The 24,082-nt window shown below is 37.1% G+C and overlaps 1 protein-coding gene across 2 annotated transcripts in view; it reads right to left on the minus strand.

Annotated features, from left to right (window-relative positions):
• The window catches only part of TRAK2 (trafficking kinesin protein 2), a 69,662-nt gene that overhangs the window by 31,692 nt on the left and 13,888 nt on the right, over nt 1-24,082 (minus strand). For both annotated transcript variants that reach the window (XM_049887847.1, XM_049887848.1), the window contains exon 2: nt 4,751-5,040. In XM_049887847.1, the coding sequence (XP_049743804.1) occupies nt 4,751-4,841 (91 nt within the window). In that variant the 5' untranslated portion in view covers nt 4,842-5,040. The remainder of the gene's footprint in view (nt 1-4,750; nt 5,041-24,082) is intronic.

Raw genomic sequence — 24,082 nt, forward strand, 5'->3', positions numbered from 1 at the left:
TTTAAAACCTTAAAATATAGTTCTAAAGGAGCTCTGAAAATACAACCAAATTCTATTCCTACAAATTCCATATGATTATCTAAAATCTTCCTGCCACAAATACATCACATATAGATTGTCACTCTAATATCTGCAGGAAGAGAAGCTGACTATACATACATGCAGAGCGAAACACAGACTGTTAGGCACTCAGATTATAATGGAAATGAAGAAAACAAGTGACATTCCTTAAAAGAGCTATTATTCCCTAGAAGTTTTCTTTTAACAAGCATTAATGAAATTCTGTGAAAATTTAAGATCACCAATTCCCTACTTTCAAAAAATAATTCTAAAAATAAGGGTAGGGTTACTGTTTAGTAGACTGAACTAAATATCCCTCAGACAAGCTCCTTTTATTTCCTTCCATATTTCTGATAATGTACTATTTATTATTATCCTGATCATTCAAGCTTGACAATCCCTCTCCCCGCCCCCATTTTACTCTCCAAATGTCTCTTCCATATGCCCGCTTCTTTCCAGTCACATTGCCTCATATAGTTTCAGGACCTCCTCTTATTTCTCTTGATGACAACAAAATCCAAACACTCAACGACGTAACATTCGTAGTGTTCAGCATCTGATTTAAAAAAGTACCGAACATACAAAGAAGCCGTAGATTATAACGTATAATCAGGAGAAAAATGAATCAGAGAGAGCGATGGGATTATGAATGGTTATGACTGACCATTATAATAACGGATGATAGAATATGCAACAATTTTAAAACAGGTATTAATGTGCTCAAAGATTTAAAGAAAAACTTAATGAAGAGACAAGTAGAATATATATCTTTATCTATAAAACTCAAATGACAATAATAGAACTGAAAAGTACAATATCTAATACAGAAAATATAAGCATATTAGAAACCCTTCAGAAAAGAAGAATAGTAAACCTAAAGACAAAGCAATGGAAACTATGCAAAATGAAGCGTAGAAAAAAAAGACTACAACAAACAAAAATGAATAGAGCCTCAGCAATTTGTGTCACAATATTAAGCAGTCTAATATACATGCAATTGGAGTCCCCATAAGGAGAGGAGAGAGATGGGAGCAGAGAAAAATATCTAAGAAATAATGACCAAAAATCTTACAAATTTAATTAAAACTATAAATGCATAGTTCAAAGAAGCTCAATGACACCAAGCAGGATAAACACATCATAATCAGATTGCTAAAAACCCGTGATAAAAATCTTAAAAGCGGGAGGCGGGGGAGGAAGGACACATTACATATAAGGGAACAAAGGCAAGACAGATCTCAGGCTATTCATCAGAAACGCTTCAGGGTTAAAGACAAGGGAACATCATCATTAACGTGCATCAGAGAAAAAAGTGAACCTAGAATTGTGCGCCGATGAAAAAAGACTTTTTCAGAAAACTAAAAACTGAGACTATCCATTGTAGCTGACCTACTACATTAAAAAAAATGTTAAAATTCTCCAGGTGAAAAGAAAATGACAACAGATGGAAACTTCAGTCTATAAGAAATAAAACGTGACAGAAATAGTAAATCTGTGGGTAAATATAAAACCTTTCATTCTTATATTTTAATTTAATTGACTGTTTATAGCAAAATAATAATAAAAATGCATTATGTGTATAGCTAAACAGACATAAAAGGTTTGGCAGCAATAATGCACAGGATAATAGAGGAAAATGGAAGAATATTGTTATAAGGGTGTCACTCATGAAAGAGTACAATATTATTTGAAGGTACACTGTGAAAAGTTAAAGATGCATATTACAAACCAGAGCAACAGCTAAGACAAAGAGGAGGTATAACAATACGTCAATGCCAAAAAAAAAAAAACCAAACCCATTGCCATCAAGTCGATTTCAACTCGTAGCAAATCCTACAGGACAGAGTAGAACTGCCCCATAAGGTTTCCAAGGAGCACCTGTTGGATTCGAACTGCCAACCTTTTGGTTAGCGGCCGTAGCTCTTAACCACTATGCCACCAGGGTTTCCAATAAGTCAATAGAGGAGCTAAAACAGAATCCTAAAAAAATAATCAATTGGAAAAAGGAAGAAAAACTGGAGCAAAAAAAAAGCTAGGAACACAGTAGATTCAACCAAACTGATAATTACATGAAATATAAATGATCTAAACACTCCAATTAGAAAGTAGAAATTGTACAACTGGATAAAAAAATAAGACCCAATTAAAAGCTATATTTAGCAAATGCCCTTTATAAAGATTCAGATAAGTTAAAAGTAAAATGATGAAAATGCTACAATACCAATTCCATACAAACTTTTTCCAAAAATAGAGGGGAGAATATTTCAAAACTCATTTTATGAGGCCAGAATTACCCCAATACCAAAATCAAAGACGTTATAAGAAAAGTACAAATCAATAGTCTTCGTGAATGTAGACACACACTAATGCACCCCCTAACAAAATATTAACAAATCAAATCCACAATACATAAAAATAATACATCATGACAAAGCAGAGATTTTCTCAGGAATGCAAGGCTGCATTCAAAAATAAATCAAAAGAATTCACCACACTAACAGACTGAAAAAGAAAAATCCATATGACCATCTCAACAAATACTGAATAAGCATTTGACAAAATTCAACACCAATTGATGCTAAAAAGCCTTTCATCCAACTAAGAAGAAAAGGAAACTCTCAGTTTGATAGAGGGCATTCTCAAGAAACGTAGCTAACATAATACTTAAGATTGGGAATATGTTTGCTATCACCACTATTATTCAACAACTTACTGAGATCCTGGCCAGGTCAATAAGGGAGGAGAAAGAAATAAAAGGCATCCAGATTGGAAAGGAATATACAAAATTATCTTCATGGGCAGACGACATTAGGTTGTGTGTAGAAAATTCTAAGGAATCTATAAGAATGTTACTAAAACAAATTAGTTAAACAATCACATATATAATTGATTTCAATGAAACTAACATGGTAATTCAACATGGGGAAAGGTAAGTGTTTTCAACAAATGGTGCAGAATCAACTAAATATTCAACTGGAAAACAAAACAAAAACCCCGGGACTTCATTCTCTACTCAAAGTTAAGTATGAAGTGGATCACTGACCTAAATATAAATGGCAAAAACTATAAAACTTCTAAAAAGAAAACAGAGGAGAAAATCTTCATTGATTGTGAAGTTTGCAAGGATATCTTAGAAAGAATACAAAAAAACATTAAGTATAAAAGCAAAAACTGATAAAACTAGATTCTCTATAAAATTTAAAACTGCTCTTCAAAAGAATCATTAAGAAAATGAAAAGGCGAGCCAAGGTCAGGGAGAAAACATTCGCAATCCATTTATCTGACAAAGGACTTACATTTAGAATATATAAAGAACTCTGAGAATAGTAAGATGATAAATACACAATTAAAAAATGGGCAAAAGATTTAAATAGACAACTAAAATAGGATATAGGAATGGCCGACAAGCACATGAAGAAGATGCTCAAAATCATCAGGCATCAGGGAAATTCACTCTTATATGTATTGTCATGGCTGCTTTTCTGTTACAAAGGCAAAGTTGAGTAGTTGCAATTCAATAATAAAAATGAACGAACTACTGATATATGTCACAACGTAGCTAAATCTCAACATTTTGCTTTGCAAAAGACACAGGTTCAATTTATATGAAATTCTATGGTGACAGAAAGCAGACTGATAGTTGGAACCAGAAGTGTGAGCAAAAATATTCTATATCTTGATTGTAATGGTGGTTATGTGAGTGTATATATTTCTCAAACCTCAAACCGTACACTTAAAGTGGGTGTATTTTATTATATCTTAATAAAGATACCTCAATAAAGTGGATTTAAAAACAAAAACCTTACGGAGTTAGATGGGTTTCAGGACCAGACAATTTTTTTTAAAAAGTAGTACTGTGCATTTATTGTGTTATGTAAGTACTGCTTTTTATAGCAGTACTCCGTATTTAAATACATTAATACATCTTCAACAAACATATGACTATTGGAACTAAGTAGGATAAAGTGAGGTAAGTTTAGAAACAGCCCCACAGGTCAGGTTTTGTGAACAAATGAGGTTGAGTGTTCAGAGGTTTTTCTTTTTTTTTTAATTTAGCCTTGCAGATAAGAAGTTATAGGCTTGTACCTGTGTTTGTAAAGAGCCCTGATGGTACAATAGTTAAGCACTTGGCTGCCAACTGAAAGGTTGGCAGTTCAAACCCACCAGTTGCTCCATGGAAGAAAAAACTTAGTGATCTGCTCCTGTAAAAGATCACAGCCTAGGAAACTCTATGGGGCAGAGATCTACTCTGGGCTATAGGGCTGCTATGAGTCGGAATTGGCACACAGGAACAATAACCACCACATATATTTGTATACCCTGTAAGCCGAGGAGAGCCTCTTATGTGCCAGGTATTTTTATTAAGTGCTTGCAAGTTATATAAACACAAGTAACCTTGTCCTTGCCCTGTGGAAATAAAAGGATGAATATGATATGACACAGTTCTGTTTCACTAGGGGTTTATATGATACAGAGAGTCAGACATAGACAAGGAACAGCAGATAATGCAGTTTTTGATAATGCCATGGGAGATAAGAGAATGGAGAGATTACTTCAGTCTGTCTCTGAGGAGACCATGCTAGAAAGACAGGTCCAGGTTTCATCATGACAGGTCTTACAGGCCGGACTGAAGCTTTTACATCTTATCCTGTTCCTGTTCGCATTCTAATCTTGATTAAACAGGACTCACCAGTGATGCTCTCCGAGTCTCTGTGATTGATATTCATGAGGTTTTCTTCACCTGTTGGTGATGTAGAAATGGCATTCTGGGACTGACTCATGCAGGATCCTTTCTTGCTTTGGTTGAGAAGGACAGCTTTGGTATGTACCCGAGTAAAGGAAATCCATCAAGCCATTCAATAAAGACACGAATCTGGGTCATATGGATTTTCTCTTTTCAACAAATTTTTCTGATGACTCAAATGACATCTGCAGCAAGGAGCATTCTCATGTGATTATCATATCTTGGACAGTCATGACCTAAAACAAAGAACACATCAAGTGACTTTAGAGTTCAGCATGCTCTTTAGTAACAACGGTTCAATTACCAGGAATGTCCATCATTAAGAAAGTTTTTCTAATGATAGACACAATGATATATATGAGTCTCAAAATAATTATGCTGGATGAAAGATGTCAGACCCCCCCCCAAAAAAAGAGTACATACATTATGATTCCATTTGTATAATATTCTAGAAAATCCAAACTTATCTATAGTAACAGAAAGCAAATCAGTGACTGCCTGAGGTTGGGAAAGGGATTACCAAACAGCAGGAGAAAAGTTTTGGGGATGATGAAATGTTCATTATTTTGATTATGGTGATGTTTTCACAAGAGCATACATATGTCAAAACTTATCAAATTGTACATGTGCATTAGTTAAAATTCAGTAAAGTTATTTTAAGAAATTTAAGATAATTGACTGCTTAGAGTAACAATAATAACAAATTGTGGGTCTATAACATGTAGAAATAGAATGTATAACAATAGTAGTACAAAGGCCAACCAAACCCAGTGCCATCGAGTCGATTCCGACTCATATCCACCCTATAGGACAGGGTAGAACTGCCCCATAGAGTTTCCAGGGAGTGCCTGGCGGATTCGAACTGCCAACCCTTTGGTTAGCAGCCGTAGCACTTAACCACTACGCCACCAGGGTTTCCAGTACAAAGGCCAGGTAGGTAAAAATTGAACTGTTGAAAGGTTTTCATACTATACATGAGGTAATAAAATATCCCTTGAGGGTGGGCTGTGATAAATTAAAGATGTATACCATAAACCTTAAAGTAACCAATAAAATAACTCAAGAACTATAGGCAATAAACCACAAAGGAGATAAAATAGAATAATATAAAACAGAGTATATCAACCCTGGCACTGTTGACATTTTGGGCCCAATAATTCTTTGTTGGGTGCACTGTAGGATGGTTAGAAGCATCCCTGGCCTCTACCCACTAGATATTAGTAGAATTCTACTCCTCCTCCCTTAGCCGTGACACCAAAAATATCTCCAGACATTGTCAAATGTCCCCTGGGAGGGCAAAATCGCTCCAGTTGAGAATCACTGACATAAAAGATGCTCAATCTCACTCATAATTAAAATAAATACAAATGTAATTAAGAAAATGTTTTTCACCCAACAGATTAGCAAATATTAAAGTTGTATTGCATTCAGTGTTGAAGATGGTATCTCCAAGATATCTCCACAAGAGGCACAATTATATCCTGCTGATAAAAGTGCATATTGTTACAAGATTTCAAAAAGAATATTTAGCAATGTCTTTTAAATGCACATATGCTGTAACTCAACAATTCTACCACATGGGTATACTCACAAAGTATGCCAAGATGTAGGCATAAAGATAACTATACAGTATTGGTTTAAAAGAAAAAACAAACCAAAAAAAAGACACAACTGGAATCCAAATGTCCATAAAGTAATGGTTTTATCATTATTAAAAATGCATACAAAAGAATATAATGCACCAAATATATGTGTAATCCCAGTTATCAAAAATCCATTTCCAAATTCTAGGATCCACATATTATATGCTAATTGAATTCTTCCACTCCATGTGGGAATGGAACTGTAATTGGATCAAACCAATAGAGATTCGCCCCCGAAATATGAGAGGAGGAAGAAAGTAACCCCCAATGAAGTACACACCACCCAGTATCTGAATAAAATCTGAGCTAAGGGTTCTGCCAGCAAAGAAGGGGGAATGATGGTTCTTAAGCAGGCAACTAAATATCATCTACTATGTAAGTCTTTGTACCACATATAATCTTTATCAAGGTCTCTTAAATTATAATACTCCATAGACCTAGATTTACAGATTATGAATCCAGTGATGCACACACACACAAGAAATACAGACAGATGTACATAAGTCTATTATATATGTGTGTGTGTGTATATATATATATTTATGAAATAGCAATGCAAATATAAGAATACATAGCTAGTGAGTAACAGAACCATCTAGTGCAGGGATCTGCAAACAACCGCCTGAAGGCCGTATTTGGCGTGCCGCCTGTTTTTGTACAACCTATAAGCTAAGAGTCATTTCTACATCTTTAAATGCTTAATAAATAAAAATGTTTCATATTTCGTGATAAGTGAAAATTATATGAAACTGAAATTTCAGTGTCCGTAAATAAAATCTTATTGAAACACAGCTATACTCATTTGTTTGTATTACTGTCAATTAATTACTTTCATGTTACAATGACAGAGACCTTATTCCACAAAGCCTAAAATATTTACTATCCGGCCCTTTAGAGAAAAAGTTTGTCAAACTCTGATCTGTCTAAATCAGAGATTTCTCTAAATCAGATTAATCAAGATTTCTGCCCCCCACATCTAGATATCTATAATTAGATCACTACTTCCAGGAGAATTTCAGTAAAATAAAGAACAGATATCCAGACTTTCTACATCTAGAGGTGTATTTAAAAGTTATTTTCAATTTCTGAGAAAGCATTTTTTTTTAAAAGTAGTAAATTACAAATTTGAGAGAGGAGAAGGAGGAAAAGAGTGGTGGGGAATAAAGAATAGGGAAGGAATGGGAAGAAGAAAAGGAAGAGGAGAAACAGGAGGACAAAACAGGAAAAAAAAAAAAGCAAAGTGTCCCTCATACAGATCTAAATTAGTTCTTAAACACAATTATGATTTTTAACCATATTTTAATCAAACACCATTGTGAAAATTTAATAACCTTAAGACCCTCTGCCCACCACTCTGTTACACACCAGTCATTTCAATCATATTTACATTATCATTTCTATTTTTATATTTATACAGTATACACACGACATAGGAACACAAATTGAACAAAGCACTAAATCCATCTTAAGAGTCATATAGAAGGATCTAGACTAGACAGACCCTCCAGAGCAACCCAGCAACTTACTCAGCCTGAAGACCATATACCAGGTTAGGAATGGTCCTTCCTGGTGACTCTTTAGACCAAAATAAACTATTTGGACTTATCCTGGTCTAGATATGAACTTCTCAGTACATTCAGTTTTGAGTAGCAGTGGTGAGTATAGAACAAAGCATGCACCTTGGCATTAACCTGAATTTCAATCCTATTTACTGGTTTTCTGACCTTAAACATATTATTTAACATTTTTTGAGCCTTAGTTCCTCATTGCCAAGATGAGGGTAGTAATAACTACCCTTTGTAGGGAATGTCAGGTATGAGGACTAAATGAAAAATAAAAATTCCTAGCTTGGTACCTGACATACAGCAGATACTCAAATGCTATCCCTTCAGCTTCCCCTAACACTTGGGCCTGAGGAAAAGATGATATCTTCTTCCCAATATTTCTTAAGTTTCTTGCTCAACAGCTAACTTTGAGCCCAGAATGACTAACATGTTTGAGTATGGAACAGATGTAGTCCAAAGATTATCTCTATAAGGAGCCCTGGTGTTGCAGCAGTTAAAGTGCTCAGCTGCTAACCGAAAGGTCCGGTGGTTTGAACCCACCAGCTGCTCCTGGGGAGAAAGATGTGACAGTCTGCTTCCATAAAGACTTACAGCCTTAGAAGCCCTACGGGGCAGTTCTACTCTGTCCTACAGTACATCTATGAGTGGGAATCGAATGGAGGACAATGGGTTTGCGGGTTTGTTTTTTTTTTTTTCAGTTTAAAGACTACCTCTGCATGATCCTCATATAGAAAGAGATAAGGACTAAGGAACTGCTCCTGGCAATAAAGTGACCAGCAGTATAAAGCTGGGACTACTGAGGAAGATTATCACTGAAGCTCACTCCTCCATGGAATCTGGGGAAGGTTGGTTTATAACAAATTTAACTACAATGTATCCAGTATCTTTCACAACAGTATGGTGACTATATTAGTTTCCTATTGCAGCTGTAACAAATTCCCACAAATTTAGTAGTATAAGCATCACTTTATTATCTTACAGTTCTAGAAGCTAGAAGAATGAAACAGTTTCACTGAACCAAAATCAAGGCGTTGCACAGTGTGCTTCCTTCAAGGGCTCTAGGAGAAAATCCATTTCCTTGCCTTTTCCAGCTTCTGCGTTCCTTGGCTCACGGTCCCTTCTTTCATCTTCACAGCCAGAAGCTCAGCATCTTTACATCTCTCTTCACTTTCACTGTTACACAGCCTTCTTCTGTGGCTAAATCGCCTTCTGCCTTCCTCTGATAAGGGTACTTGTGATTGCATTTAAGGTTCAACCACATTATCCAGGATAGTCTCCCTATTTCAAGATCCTTAACTTAATCACACCTGCAAAGTCCCTCTTGCCATATAAATTATTATTCACAAATTCTCAGGGTTTAGGATCTAGGTATCTTTGAGGGCCATTATTCAGCCAACCACAGGTTAAGACCATGGGTTCTGAAGATAGCCTGCCTAAATCTGAATTACAGCTCTACCAGTTACCAGTTGTATAACCTTGGACAAGTAACTTAGCTTCTCTGGGCCTCAGTTTCTTCACCTGTAAAACAGGCCTAAAAATAGGGTCTACCTTACGGCATAGTTATGCGGATTAAATGAGTTGTGTGAGGATAATAAAAGCACGGACCTCGGAGGTCACGAGGGGATTAAATGAGTTAATACATGTAGGACACAATGTAACACCTACTCTTAAATGCTTGATGGTATCTCCTCTCACCATATGAAGTCATGTGAGTGTCTACTCTGATGAGTGATGTTAATTGGGTACCGCGAATCATTTTTTTCTATCTTGCTGGTGCATGAATAAATAGAAAGCTTGCAGAGTCAGAGTCCTAAATGTAGAAGAAACAACTTTGGCAAGCACAAAAAAAAACTTCCAGTGCCTTTCCTAGCAGGTACACACATATTCAGAAACCCTGGTGGTGTAGTGGTTAGGTGCTATGGCTGCTAACCAAAGGGTCAGCAGTTTGAATCTGCCAGGAGCTCCTTGGAAACTCTGTGGGGCAGTTCTGCTCTGTCCTATAGGGTCGCTATGAGTTGGAATCGACTCGATGGCACTGGGTTTGGTTTCTTGGTTTGACACACATATTCCTAGTACTTCCTTAAGTGTCATCTACTTTCAGTGCTAGATCTTTATTCAGTCTTTTTAGGGAAGACTTTACTGTTTTTCTTTATAACCAACCAACCAACCAACCAAGCGTGCATTATTTAAAAAGAAGCCTTTGTAATTCACGCACATCTAGGAGGAAATAAAGTAAAATAGTCGCATGACTTATTTTAACAAGAAAGAGACTTAAGACTAACAACCAAAACATGTTTTTGATATAAACACTGCTGGCAGTTATGGAATTAAATGATCAACAGTGAGTGACTAAATATAGGGCCTATGTCTTAAAAATCTTGCTATTCTCTTAAAACAGGACACTCTGGTCAAAGCAGCCTTATAGAAAAGGCTAAAGCAATTCAAGAAAACCTCAATTCAACTACAGCGTAGAGCCTAGAAAAATAGTAAATGTAATGATTTAATGAACATTTAAACTGGAAATTAAAAAAAAAATTTTGTTTACTGTTCAAATAATGCTTTAAGGATTAATATAAAACAGAAATGTAGATTCTTTTTTGTATCTATTTCAATTAATGTGGCCACCATACACTACTTAAAGCATACAAAACTACTTCCTCCATCTGTTCATTCAACAACTACTCAGTATACTGTGTACCAGGCACTGTTCTAAGCTCTGAGGATACAGCAATGAACAAAACAAAAACCCTGCTCTCACTGAGCTGGTATTCTGGTGATTGTACTGAATAATTACTAAAGTACCACACCAAACCAAAAAAACCAAATATGTTGCTGTCTAGTCAAATTCCTACTCATAGCGACCCTATAGGATAGAGTAGAACTGCCCCGTAGGGTTTCCAAGGATTCAAACTGCCAACCTTTTGGTTAACAGCTGATCTCTTAACCACTGCACCACATGGAGCCCTGGTGTACTTTACATATGATGTTAGCTCAATTTTCCCTTAAATAATCCTATGAGGTATTATCATTGCTTTACAGATGAGAAAATGGATTGAATTATAAGCTTCAGCTCACCTATCAAGTACAGGGCAGAGTCAGGGTCTGACTAAAGGCATGATCCCAAAGCCTGTGCTCTTCACCACCACATAGTACGTAATGATCTCCCCAAGCCCTCTGACCATCGCTACAAAGCTCAACATTGCTGGCCCTATCACACATACTGGTTTTAGTCCCCTAGCCAGAACTGTCAGAACACAGCGCACTGTATCTTGTGTTTCTTCACTGTGAAACTATATAGTTCGTGGTCTAGCTCTTCCAAAAATTTCTCTCATTAACTTTCTACCCAGTCTCCAGCCTGCTTGACACTCTCAGATACATTCTTCCCTTTTCAGAAATTCTTGAAAATTGGCATACATGTGCATGAAACATTTTTGCTATCACACCAAACAGTCTCCCACTATAAGGTGGTGTGGTTAATTTAAAACAAAAATGTAGAAACACTTGGTTTCATGAGTTCATCTATTGCCATCTGTGTGGTTCTTAGCTCTCTGTGTCTCAGATGATTTATAAAATGAAGAATCTTATAGGGATTAGGAAGGAAACTTCTAGTTGCTTTGAGGATTTTACAAAATGATTATAGGAGCCATTATTTTGGTCTATTTTAACTTCAAGACTCACAGTTTTCCTTGACACAATATATGACTAACTGCCCTTATGCACATTAGTAACAATAATAAAAAGTAAATGGAAAAATATGAGAATGAGAGGAAGAAAGAGAATATTTTAAATTATTTCTGTTGCAGTAACAGATTAGGGATGTACTTATTTTGGACAGTATAGTCTGAACAGGAGGGAGGGGTTTATTCCAATAATTTACAAGTATGGAAGGAACACATGTTGGCTGCTGATCTGCATGAAGGACCAGGAAGAGCTCCAATCATCAACTCCAGCAGTAGTTTTTTAGGCAGTGGCAACCTAACCCAGATAAAAGAGAAACTATATAATCTTAAAAATAAAATACATTTACCATGTTCCTAAGGAGCCCTGGTGGTGCAATGGTTAAGTGCTCAGCTACCAACCAAAAGGTTGGCAGTTCAAGCCCACTCAGCTGCTCTGCAGGAAAAGACCCAGAGATCTGCTTCCGAAAAGATTACAGCCAAGAAGATCCTATGGGACAGTTTTAGTCCATCACATGGCATCGCTATGAGTAGGAATCAACTCTACAGCACCCAATAATGGCAATCATGTTCCTACATTTAATAACAGTTTTTTAAAAAAGACAGTTACTCACTAATTTTAATGTATCTCGCTATACCAAAAGTAAGATTTCATTTTTAAAAACATCACAGGAATTAAAAAAAAATCAGATCTTGAAGCACGTAACAAATCCGTACGGCCTCAGGGTTAAGAGCTGAAAACAATGAGGTGTCGCCACCAAAATCCAACCTGGATAATGAGCAACAGACCTCAAGAAAGCAGAGACCACATACCAACATCAAGTTCAGTGGCACTAATGTGCCATGGTCAAAACACACTGGCTACATACAGCACAGCTATTCTATCAGCAATTGTAAAGCTCACTCTGAGGAAACAGAATTTGTGCCCTGCAAATATTTTGTCTCTGTTTTTTAACTGCTACTGAATCTAAAGACCAGCAGAGTTTTCACAGGGCCCTAGTGGCACAGTAGTTAAGAGCTCGGCTGGTAACCAAAAGGTTGGCAGTTTGAATCCACCAGCTGCTCCTTTGAAACCCTATTGGGCAGTCCTACTCTGTGCCATAGGTTAGCTAGAGTCTGAATTGACTTGATAGCAAAGGGCTTGTGTTTTTTTTTTTTGGTTTAGGGTTTTCAGAATAGGAAATATATAGAGGCAGCACTACTTAAAAACAGACTGGATTTCAAAAAGCTGTCAAATCCATTAGTTTAGAAGTCCAAAATCATGGGGCTCACATTTCCTCGTAGCCCATGTATTTTGGGCATTTTTTTTTTTTTAACTGCCCTGTTTTATTTACATTGAACATCTGTTGAGGCAAACAACCCTCCCCTGCCACAATCTCTACCAGCAGGAGCAGGGAGGGACCTTTTAGCAGCTCAGGAACAGGCCAGAACTTCACTTGCAGATTAGGAAGGCCTTGAATAAATGTCCACAGCTGCATGTTCATTCACACGCTTAGCCTTTAAGTTCTCAAGCTCCTTTCACCTGAATTAACCTTTGACTCAACATTCCACTTTCACAGCAATCCTCTGCTAACCACTTCAGCACTCATATTTCTTCACCACAGGTACATTCTTTTTCACACACTGCGGGATTGTCCTTCATAGTCATTCTTCTTGTCCAATGATATATTCAATGTGTGCAATTTTCTCACTTTTAATTTTTTACATTATTTCCACTTTCATATCCATTAATAATCTATCATTAGTACTGCTTTTAGGTACAAAATGGGGTTTGTACTGTTTATAAAATACCTCAAAAGTAAACACAAATAAAACGAATATGCTATAAACAACAGTAATCGCTAAATCGAAAATGACCGTCTGTTGGTGACTGGCAGAGCTGCCAGCTGCAGGACTACTGAAGCAGAGAGGAATACTCTTTTTCTGTACTTTTTCAACAAATAGCGAATAGCAGAGAAGAGAAGGAGTGGCTGCTGAAGTATCTGTGATTCATCGGGGTCTTCCAATCACTAAGAGTTAGATCCCACTGAGGTATGGAAACCATTACGGCAACAGTGAGGGAAGTTTCTAGGCAAGGTACCCACATGTGAATCACAGATAAATTTTACAGGAAGGCAGCCATATTACATAACCTTGGCTGCAAATTTCATACTTTACCTCTTATAAGACTTAGGCAAATAATCCAAGAGCAAAAACATATTAGGAATTTTTTCCTGAAAGCAACGTCTAGTTCTTATCAGAAGCCATTCTGCTTCATATCTCACATCTATGTCTCCATAAAAGTACAATGACAATTATCAAAACATGACCCCCATCATGTGAAAAATGTTAAATCATGCTTTAACGCCTATTCTTTAAGAAGTTAAGAAAACTAGACGTTAAAATAAAATGTTTTAAAAATTTTATGATAATATTTTATGTTTCTGAGTCAGGTATACCTGAGTCCTCAAGGTGACATCTGTGCTCTTTAACACTTTAAAGAGATCTTTTGCAGATTTGCCCAATGCAATGCATCATTTGACTTCTTGAATGTTGTTTCCATGAGCATTGATAGTGGGCCCAAGTAAAATGAAATCCTTGACAACTTCAATCTTTTCTCCATTTATCATGATGTTGTTTATTGGTCCAGGTGTGAGGATTTTTTGTTTCCCTTTGTTGAGGTGTATTCTCTGCTATTCCCTAGTTAAATCAAACCAAACCCACTGCCGTCGAGTTGATTCCGACTCACAGAGACCCTATAGGACAGAGCAGAACTGCCCCATAGAGTTTCCAAGGAGTGCCTGGTGGATTTGAACTGCAGATCTTTTGGTTAGCAGCTATAGCACTTATCCACTACGCCACCAGGGTTTCCATTCCCTAGTTAGTAACATTAAAATGGAGAAATCTATACATGACTAACTTAAACCCTCATTTGTTTTCTCATCTGTAAAATGGGGATAATAATAATATCTACCTTACAGCATTGTTAATGGATTAAATGAATTAATATTTATAAAGTGTGTATAACAATACTTGGCACACAGTGAGAATTATTTGTTAGATACACTTAAAAAGTAAAACAGCTAAGGAGGTAGAATTTTAAGCTACAAACAATACTATTTCACATAACCTGATCATCTGGATTCGGGCTTAGAAAATGCACAATTCAAATCAGTTCCTACCCTTCTACAATATTAACAGCTCTAACTTCAAAAAGCATGAGCTCCTAGGCTGGCTATACAATCTCTTTTGGAACTGCCACCTTACAATAATTCAGTAGTCCCAATAATTATTCCTGCCTAAAATAATTCATTCTTGTACTAACTACTGGTCCTAGAGAAACTGTCATAAAAATTTCTCCAAATAAGACGCCTATGATGGGAGTGTAGACTAGTGCAGCCACTCGGAAACATCTGAAACTACGCAGTCAAATTAAATTCACACTTACCCCGCTGTTTTGTTGTTAGCTGCCATCAAGTCAGCCACCAATTCATGGCAACCCGATGCACAAGGGAACAAAATGCTGCCAGGTCCTGCACCAACATTATCATTGGTTGTGGTTTGGACCACTGTGATCCACAGGGGTTTCATTGGCTGATTTTCAAAAGTAGATCCACAGTCTTTCTTCTTAGTCAGTTTTAGTCTGGAAGCCTGCTGAAACCTATTCAGCACCATAGCAACACACAAGCCTCCACTGACAGACAGGTGATTGGCTGTGCATGAGGTACACTGGCCAGTAATCTAATAGGATCTCCTGCATGGAAGATGAGAATTCCAGCACTGGACCACCAATGACCTAAGACCCAGCAATTCTGTTCCTAGGTGTTATCTATCCCAAACAAATTCTCATATCAGCCCACAGAGAGACATGTATGAGATTGTTTCTTGCAGCTCTGTTTGGAGTAGTAAAGTGGGGGCCTAGTCTCTGGCAAGTAGAAAAACACTGTGGATACACACCGTGGAGCAACAGGGTACTAAAAATACAGTACTGAGAGATAGCAAGAGGCAAAATGAAATAGATACCACAATGCCATTTATATAAGTTAATTTTTTTTCTGTATTATATTTATAAACACATTAAAATGTTTTTGGAGAGGGGAATTCAGAGTGAGGTATGGGGATTAAAGGGAATTTTTTTTTTTTTATTGTGCTTTAAGCGAAAGTTTACAAGTCAAGTCAGTCTCTCACACAAAAACCCATATACACCTTGCTACACACTCCCAATTACTCTCCCCCTAATGAGACAGCCTGCTCTCTCTCTCCATTCTCTCTTTTCGTGTCCATTTCACCAGCTTCTAACCTCCTCCACACTCTCATCTCCCCTCCAGGCAGGGGATGCCAACATAGTCTCAAGTGTCCACCTGATCCAAGAAGCTCACTCCTCACCAGCATCCCTCTCCAACCCATTGTCCAGTCCAATCCATGCTAAAAGGGAATTTTTTAAAAAACCTATGAAAGTCCTACTGTTCTTTTGGTAGCCTACTAATCATGGAATTACTACTGCATTCTCTCATTACTTCAAATCTTCATAACATGTGCCTGGACATTTAAATATTTGCTGGGGGCAATGTATGCAGAACTAGCAATCTCTGCAATGTAAACTATGTGGGCACAGCTTCTGTCAATTTCTTAAAAGGTCATGCTGTTTTTATATTACCTACCTACTCTAAAGTAGTGCAATTAAATTTCAACTACCGGAATACTAAAAACAAGTGAGGCTAAGCCTCAATGTTGACATTTTCAGATGCTTGGTTACCTGGTAATAGCTTTGAAAGGAAAGGTGTTTAAGTTCAAAGGTGACTAAAGTTTAAAGGTGGTGCATAATTAGCTACATTCCTTAAAAAAACCTCTTTCACATCTGAAGAAAACCAGTCACAAGCTACACTGGAAATTTCCGTTCAGTTTCTTTCTCTTTAAATACACAAACACAACACACTGTTACGCTCCGGTGCACCTTTTTTTCTCATTATAAATAAGGTAATATGTTCACTAAAAAAATACAGGTAGTACATAAATATAAATAATCAAATGAAAGTTACTTGTAGGGATATAGAGTGTTAACATGCCATTTAGCAGCCTATTCATTTATCTTTCCGTGTCAACGTATCAATCTTCTTCATCATTTTAATAACTGTAGTATTCAGAACATACAATTATATTGACTGTTTCCATCAGCGACTTTCTAACAATGAACAGGGATTCGTTTTACAACTCAAGAATCTGTAATAGGGTCAACAAACTTTTTTTGTACAAAACCCAAGTAAATATTTCAGGCTTTGCAGCCATATTTCTGTCCCTACTGCCTTTGTTCTTTGCTTTTTACAACACTTTAAAAATGTAAAAAACATGCTTAGTTTACAGGACTGGCTGGATTTGGCCCATGGGCTATAGTTTGCTGACATCTGACCTGTAACCCGAAATCACGGTATTTTTGCACCACAGAGTAAAAGGCTGCAAGGATACCAAACTCCTACAGAAAATGCAACAAATTACTGAATAAGCATCAATATTATCTTTTCAAAACTCTACTTACAGACAGGAATTCCATTTTTTGCTTGACACCCAGTATGGCAATGAGGCTCAAAGGAGATAGTAGATTTATAAAAATGCTTAACGTAACTTTGACTGCATTTAAACATCCTTAGTTTCATGCCTCTTCCCCACCATTTTCTTTTTTTTAATACTCATTGTTTCTATAAAAGGTCATGATTGGCTAAATGCAGTTACTACAAGGGCTATCGTTGTCAAATTAGACCTAATAAAGTGCACATTCGCATATTTTATCATCTTAACATCTGACACCGGAACTCAGGAAAGAAACGCTTTTTGTTTGGGAAAATACTTGGAAAAGCCACTCAGGGTGGAAGGTGAGACCTCAGAGCTTTAAAAGGAAAGCTAAGCTGCTCTGCTTGAGACTAGGAGAAGAATTGTTTGTTTGTTTACTTTTTCCTTCTTGAGAAGGAGAGGAAAGCCAGAGAAAAGAGAGACAGGTCAGTTCTATAGACATGGCAAAAGCTCAGAGGCCACAAGAACACTAGGAATTTGCAGAAATCTTAGGGATGGTTTTTGGCTTCCTCATAATATGAAACTGGAAACTCAAGACAACTATTTGGCTCCTGAGGGGTATGGACACTCAGCTGACATTTGGGTCACCCGTTTAAACAACAACAACAAAAAACTGTTGCTGTGGAGTCGATTCCGACTCATGGCAACCCTACAGGATAGAGTAGAACAGCCCCATAAGGTTTCCAAGGAGCAGCTGGTGGATCCGAACTGCCGACGTTTTCGTTGGCAGCCAAATGTTAACCATATTGCCACCAGGGCCCCATCTGGGTTACAGACATATTAAAATATTGGTTCACGAGGGCAATTGCTGTCAGGAATTTATATTCCAGAATACTAATAAGGAAATTAACCATAGTTGTTATATCTTTTTTTATTATTATTATACCTTTAAACCTTTTTCTAAAATATAGAAAATTATGCCCTTCTGATTAAAGTAATAGAAAAAAACCATTATAGGTCTTCAGAAACGGGTAATGCAGAGTAAATTGCACTCTAGAGTTTGTGGATTTCTTGTTCTCTTACCCCAAAATGGGGGAAAACATCTTTAACAGTGGCATTTTATACAATAGATTCTGTGGGTACTGAACTAGGTACTATACTTCTAGAACCACATAAATCCTTTCCTTTTACTGCTTTTTTCAATTTCTGCCAATTATTAAATACTCAGTACGAATGCCATTTCTGGCATAAAGTGTTCCCTCATACCCCAACCTTACCCCACACAATTAGACTCCCTAATCAACTGAGTCATTATTTCACTTTTATTGTGACACACATTATAACATGTTGCAATTGTATCTTCTTGATTTTTGTATCTCTGGCACCTATCACAGTGGCCTGATGCAGCAGGAGCTGGTAACTTGGTTTCTCACACAGATTTTCCTACAAAGGAAAAATAGACTAACTCTCTATGAGGACCAAACTATGCAGTTCACCCGACAGTCATACTGTATATTAAAAGCAGACATTCTGGTTTATTTCTCAACCTTTAGTGAGTTTGTTTGGTGTGTCTATTCCTCCAGGGCCAATCAACTCTGAGTACTCTGAGAAAATGTCAGTTTCTGGACTGGCAAAACTGAAGAGGAGACACCATAACCCTGAAGCACTTCCTGAGCAGGAACTAGTTTTTTGACACTGAAAACAAAAACCAAAACCTCTTAGTTAAATTCAAGATTTTACTGTAGAATACAGGACCTCTTTAAAGTGTTGAAAGCAAAGATGTCACTTTGAGGGCAATGGTGCGCCTGACGCAAGCCATGGTGTTTTCAATCACCTCATATGCATGTGAAACCTGGACAATGAATAAGGAAGAAGGAAGAAGAGTTGATGCACTTGAATTGTGGTGCTGGCAAAGAATATCGAATACATGGCGGACTGCCAGAAGAATGAACACATCTGTCTTGGAAGAAGTACAGCCAGAATGCTCCTTAGAAGTGAGGATGGAGAGACTTTGTCCCACATACTTTAGGCATGTTATCAGGAAGGACCAGTCCCTGGAGAAGGACATCATGCTTGGTATAGTCAGCAAAAAAAAGGAAGACCCTCAAAAGATGGACTAACCCAGTGGCTGCAACAATGGACTCAAACATAGCAATGGTTGTGAGGATAGCACAGAGTCGGACAGTGTTTCCCTCTGTTGTACATACGGTTGCTATGAGTAGTAAGCAACTTGACAGCACCCAACAAGTGTAGAATATACCAAATGAAACTAGCACTATAGCAGTCTCCTAAGATTGGTTTATAAAGATAAACAATTTAATAAAGATACAGCTTTCTGACTGAAGTGAAAAATACTTGATAAAAAAACACATTCTCCATTCTATTCTAAATTCAATCTTTTCTAATAATAACAGCTAATACTGATCAAGAATTAATCAAGAATTACTATGTGCTAAATACTTTTTATGCACATGATCCTCTTTAATCCTCACAACAATCCCATGACATGCCCACAGTATTATTATTGGATATTCACTTATTAAATATAAAGAAGCTGAGCTTTTGAGGTTAATTAATTTGCCCAAGCTGCTAAGAGCCAGGAATCAAACCCAAGTCTGTGTTCGTCCAAAGCTGGAGCCTCTAGTCTCTGAGCTCTATTGCCAAAAGACTGGAAGTGCAGGGGACAGGGCGTAAGCGTAGTTTGAAAAGCCTCAGAGAGAATTAAGGAGCCCTTGTTGCGTAATGGTTAAGCAGGAGGCTGCTAACTAAAAGGTTGGTGGTTTGAAACCTACCAGGGGCTCCACAGGGAAAAGTCCTGGCAATTTGCTTCTGTAAAGATTGACGGCCTAGGCAGCCCTATGGAGCAGTTCTACTCTGTCACATGTGGTCACTCTGAGTCAGAATGGACTGCACACAACAAAAATAACAGAGGTAATTCTAATACAAACCTATCCCTACATGCTGCTTTCTTTCTTTAATCGCATATTGATTCCTGATTAAATAAAAATAAAAGTAAATAATCCCCCATTTGTTCTTAAGTGGTTTTTATTTGCTAAGCTTTTAGAAATGAGTTATCTGATCCCAGCTCTGAAGGTACTGCATTTCTGATGAGGCAGGAGGAGCTGTGCATGTTCTTACGGGCACCATACTTTTCTTTAATAGGACAACACTTCAAATCTGAATGTGATTTTTCCTTTAAATGGATATTTTACAGTATCAAGAAGATGATATTAAGAATTTGGAATAAGTCTGCTACTTGTTCTGAGCTGCTAAAAATAAATGGAATACTATATATCAAAAACAAATCCTCATTCGGTTAAATTTCAAGTCTACCTATATCTTAATACTATGCAAATGACAGGCATTCAATAAATATCTGTTAAATGAATGTTTCCTTACATCCTTGCTATCTGTAACAGAGGGAAAAATGAAACTACATAAGAAACATGAGACTGTTAGAGCATTTGAAAAATTGAAGGCTTCTTACCCCAATTTACAAAAATCTACATAGGCCTCTCATGGGTTTCAATAAGAGATGTAAATGTGCAGGAATATACAAATTAAGTCCATCAATTAAAATGAAGTTGGAAAAATTCCCTAACAATGAGATTGACAACATGGTGGCAAAAAACAGAATCTTTTTTTTTGGGGAGGGGGGGTTCCACCATTTCCTTATTTTATAAACATTGCTGGCAAGGTGTTTGCCCTCTAATGTTAACACATGGTAATGGGAAAAGTCTAACAAACTGCTATAGGAAAAAAAGTACACATGTATATCCTTAGAGAGAGTAGACTGAAAAGAATTTGATGACCATGAGATTTTACTATGAACAGTAATTACCAGAGTATAACATACTGACTATAGTGACATCCTCCAGGATTATAACCTCTTTTGTCCCTATAACGAATGGCCCGAAATTGCTAATTTTTTGAGATTTTTAAGTCCATTTTCACTTTAGTTTCCTCTTTCACTGTGAGGCTATCAGCCATTAACACTTGACTGTTGCCAGAATGCTTCTCCTCTTTCTAACCTGTTGTTGGCTTGAGAAACCAGATAACCAGGTTATCGGAGAACCCATAAGGTGCCTGCTTGAGACTGAACCGTAGGGCCTGTTTTTCTGACCTTGGCTGGTTCCCTAGTACCTCCTTCTTTCACCCCTCCAGCACCAGGGATTTTGTTGGCTTTCTTCTCTTCCTTTGGCACTGCTACCAAGTACTTCTCTCACCTAGTTTTCTTTTCCCTAGGCTGGCTATTGAATACACTCTGCCCTTTCTTTTCCGTCTCCCAAGAAGAGTATAGGTCTTCCTTCTCTCTTTCATTGAGAGGATTTTACTGTTAATCGCTATGGGGAAATACAGAATAGATTGCAAACATGGGGGAAAAAGGCTTAGGAAAATTTAGTGTTTCATTGTGATTATGCTCCTTATCATTGTTTACCGACCCCCTTCTTGAATGATCCCAGAAGACTACATGCTCATTTGTCCTTTTGCGCTCACTATACTGTGAGATCCTTGAAGGAAGGTATTTTATTTTTATACTCCCCAAACCTAACAGCAACTGACGCATAGTAAACTTGCAATACATGCCTAACTATAAGCTTAATGATTAAAAATATCAACACACTGAATAAAGAAGTAACTTAATTAAAAAGTTGATTATTAATACATTCTAAATTTTTCAGTCCAAGGCCAACTAAATGAATTGCCTTAAAAAGCGAAATCAAGCTGAGATTGAGATAGTCTAATGAAAACACTGTATTTGTTTATGAAAAACTGTGTATAAAGGAGTTTTGTGTAAAAGGGATCATTTTTACAGCAATAACACATTTTATTTGTAATGACTAAAAAGAACTAGTTGTCAGTCTCATAGGAAAGCTAAAACTGAATCATTTGGCTCATTGTTTAGTTTTATTATGTTCTCCACTGTTATGGACTGAACTGTGTCCCTCCACATTGTGTATCAACTAGGCTAGGCCGTGATTCCCAGGATTGTGTCGTTGTCCACCATTTTGTCATCTGATGTGATTTTCCTTTGTGTTGTAAATCCTATCTCTATGATGTTAATGAGGTGGGATTATTGGCAGTTATGCTAATGAGGCAGAACTATGAGATTAGGTTGTATCTTAAAATCAATCTCTTTTTCGATATAAAAGAGAGAAGGGAGCAGAGAGACAGGGGACCTGATAACACACCAAGAAAGCAGTGCTACAAGCAGAGCACATCCTTTGGACCAGGGTCCCTGTGCCCGAGAAGCTCCTAGACCAGGGGAAGATTGATGAGAAGGACCCTCCTCCAGAGTCAACACAGAGAGAGCCTTCCCCTGGAGCTGGCGCCCTGAATTTGGACTTCTGGCCTACTAGACTGTGAGAGAATAAATTTCTCTTTGCTAAAGCCATCCACTTGTGGTATTTGTAAGCAGCACTAAATTACTGAGACATCCACTAAGAGCATTTGCAGCTGAATATGAATGCAATTAAAATAAGCCTCACATCAAATGAGAAATAATCAGAGATCTACTTTAAAATCTTACAACTGCTATCTTATAAGCCTCAAACGAAGTCTTTCAATTTTGTGACTAAAAATAACCAAAAGCAAATTCAGTGGCTTAGACTGGTATTAGCTGAGAAAGACGACATGGTTGAAATGTTTTCTTAAAAGTTCCTAAATTGTGTGCTTTAGGAATAGTAGAACCATCTCAGAGACATTTTAATTGGTTTCTAGTCTTCTCCTCCTCTCTTCTTCCTCAAGACAGAGAGTGCTCTTTCTCAACCAAGAAGCTTCCCTTTGTTTTGATTTATACCACTGGTCGGAATGATCCCAAAGCATCACACACAATACAACCCAATATATATATACATATATAATATACATAACACACAATATGCTTATGACTAAAAACAACAGGAGCAGAAAGCAAAGCTTTGGCACTTGTAACTTGAATATCATTTATATAAGTGAAGAATCTTTAAGAAGTCTGGGAAAATCCATTTTCTAAGTTGACTTACATATTAAATATAAAGCAGCAGTTACTGGTACTGGCATAAGGACAGATATAGACCAATGGAATAGAATTAACCATTCATCCAGAAATAAAACCAAACATCTACGGTCAATTGATTTTTGACAAGAGTGTCAAGTCCATTCAAAGGAGAAAGACAGCCTCTTCAACAAACAGTGCTCTTTCAGCAACTGGATAACAGTATGTAAAAGAATGAAGTTGGACAACTAACATATGTTTTATATATGTAAATATATGTTTAGAAGAAAATATAGGGGTAAATTTTCATGACCTTGGATTTGGTAATGGATTCACAGATACGACACCAAAGCACAAGCAACAAAAGAAAAAATAAACTGGACTTCTTCAAAATTAAAAATTTGTGTGCACTGAAGGACATTATGAAGAAAGTAAAAAGACAGCCTACAGAGGGGGAGAAAATATTTGCAAATTTCATAAAAGTATAGTCTCTAGAATATATAAAGAAGTCTTACAACTCAACAACAAAAACACAAACAACCCAACTTAAAAATGGGCAAAGGACTTCAACAGGCATTTCTTCAAAGAAGATATACAAATAGTCGAAGAGCATATGAAAAGATCTCAACATCATTACACATTCCAGTATCAAACCAGTTGTAGTCAGTTCCAACTCATAGCGACCCCACATGTGCAGAGTAGAACTGCACTCTGTATGGTTTTCAAGGCTGTAGCCTTTTGGAAGCAGATCACAAGCCTTTCTTCATAGGCACTTCAGGGTGGGTTCCAACTGCCAAACTTTCTGTTAACAGTCAAGTGCTTAACTCCGTGTGTCATCCAAGGACTCCCATTAGTCATTAGGGAAATGCAAATCAAAACCACAATCATACCACTTCATACCCACTTACTGTTGTTGTTCAATCCTGTTGAGT

The sequence above is a fragment of the Elephas maximus genome, chromosome 6 (genome assembly GCF_024166365.1).
Source record: "Elephas maximus indicus isolate mEleMax1 chromosome 6, mEleMax1 primary haplotype, whole genome shotgun sequence".
NCBI classification, from domain to species: domain Eukaryota; kingdom Metazoa; phylum Chordata; class Mammalia; order Proboscidea; family Elephantidae; genus Elephas; species Elephas maximus.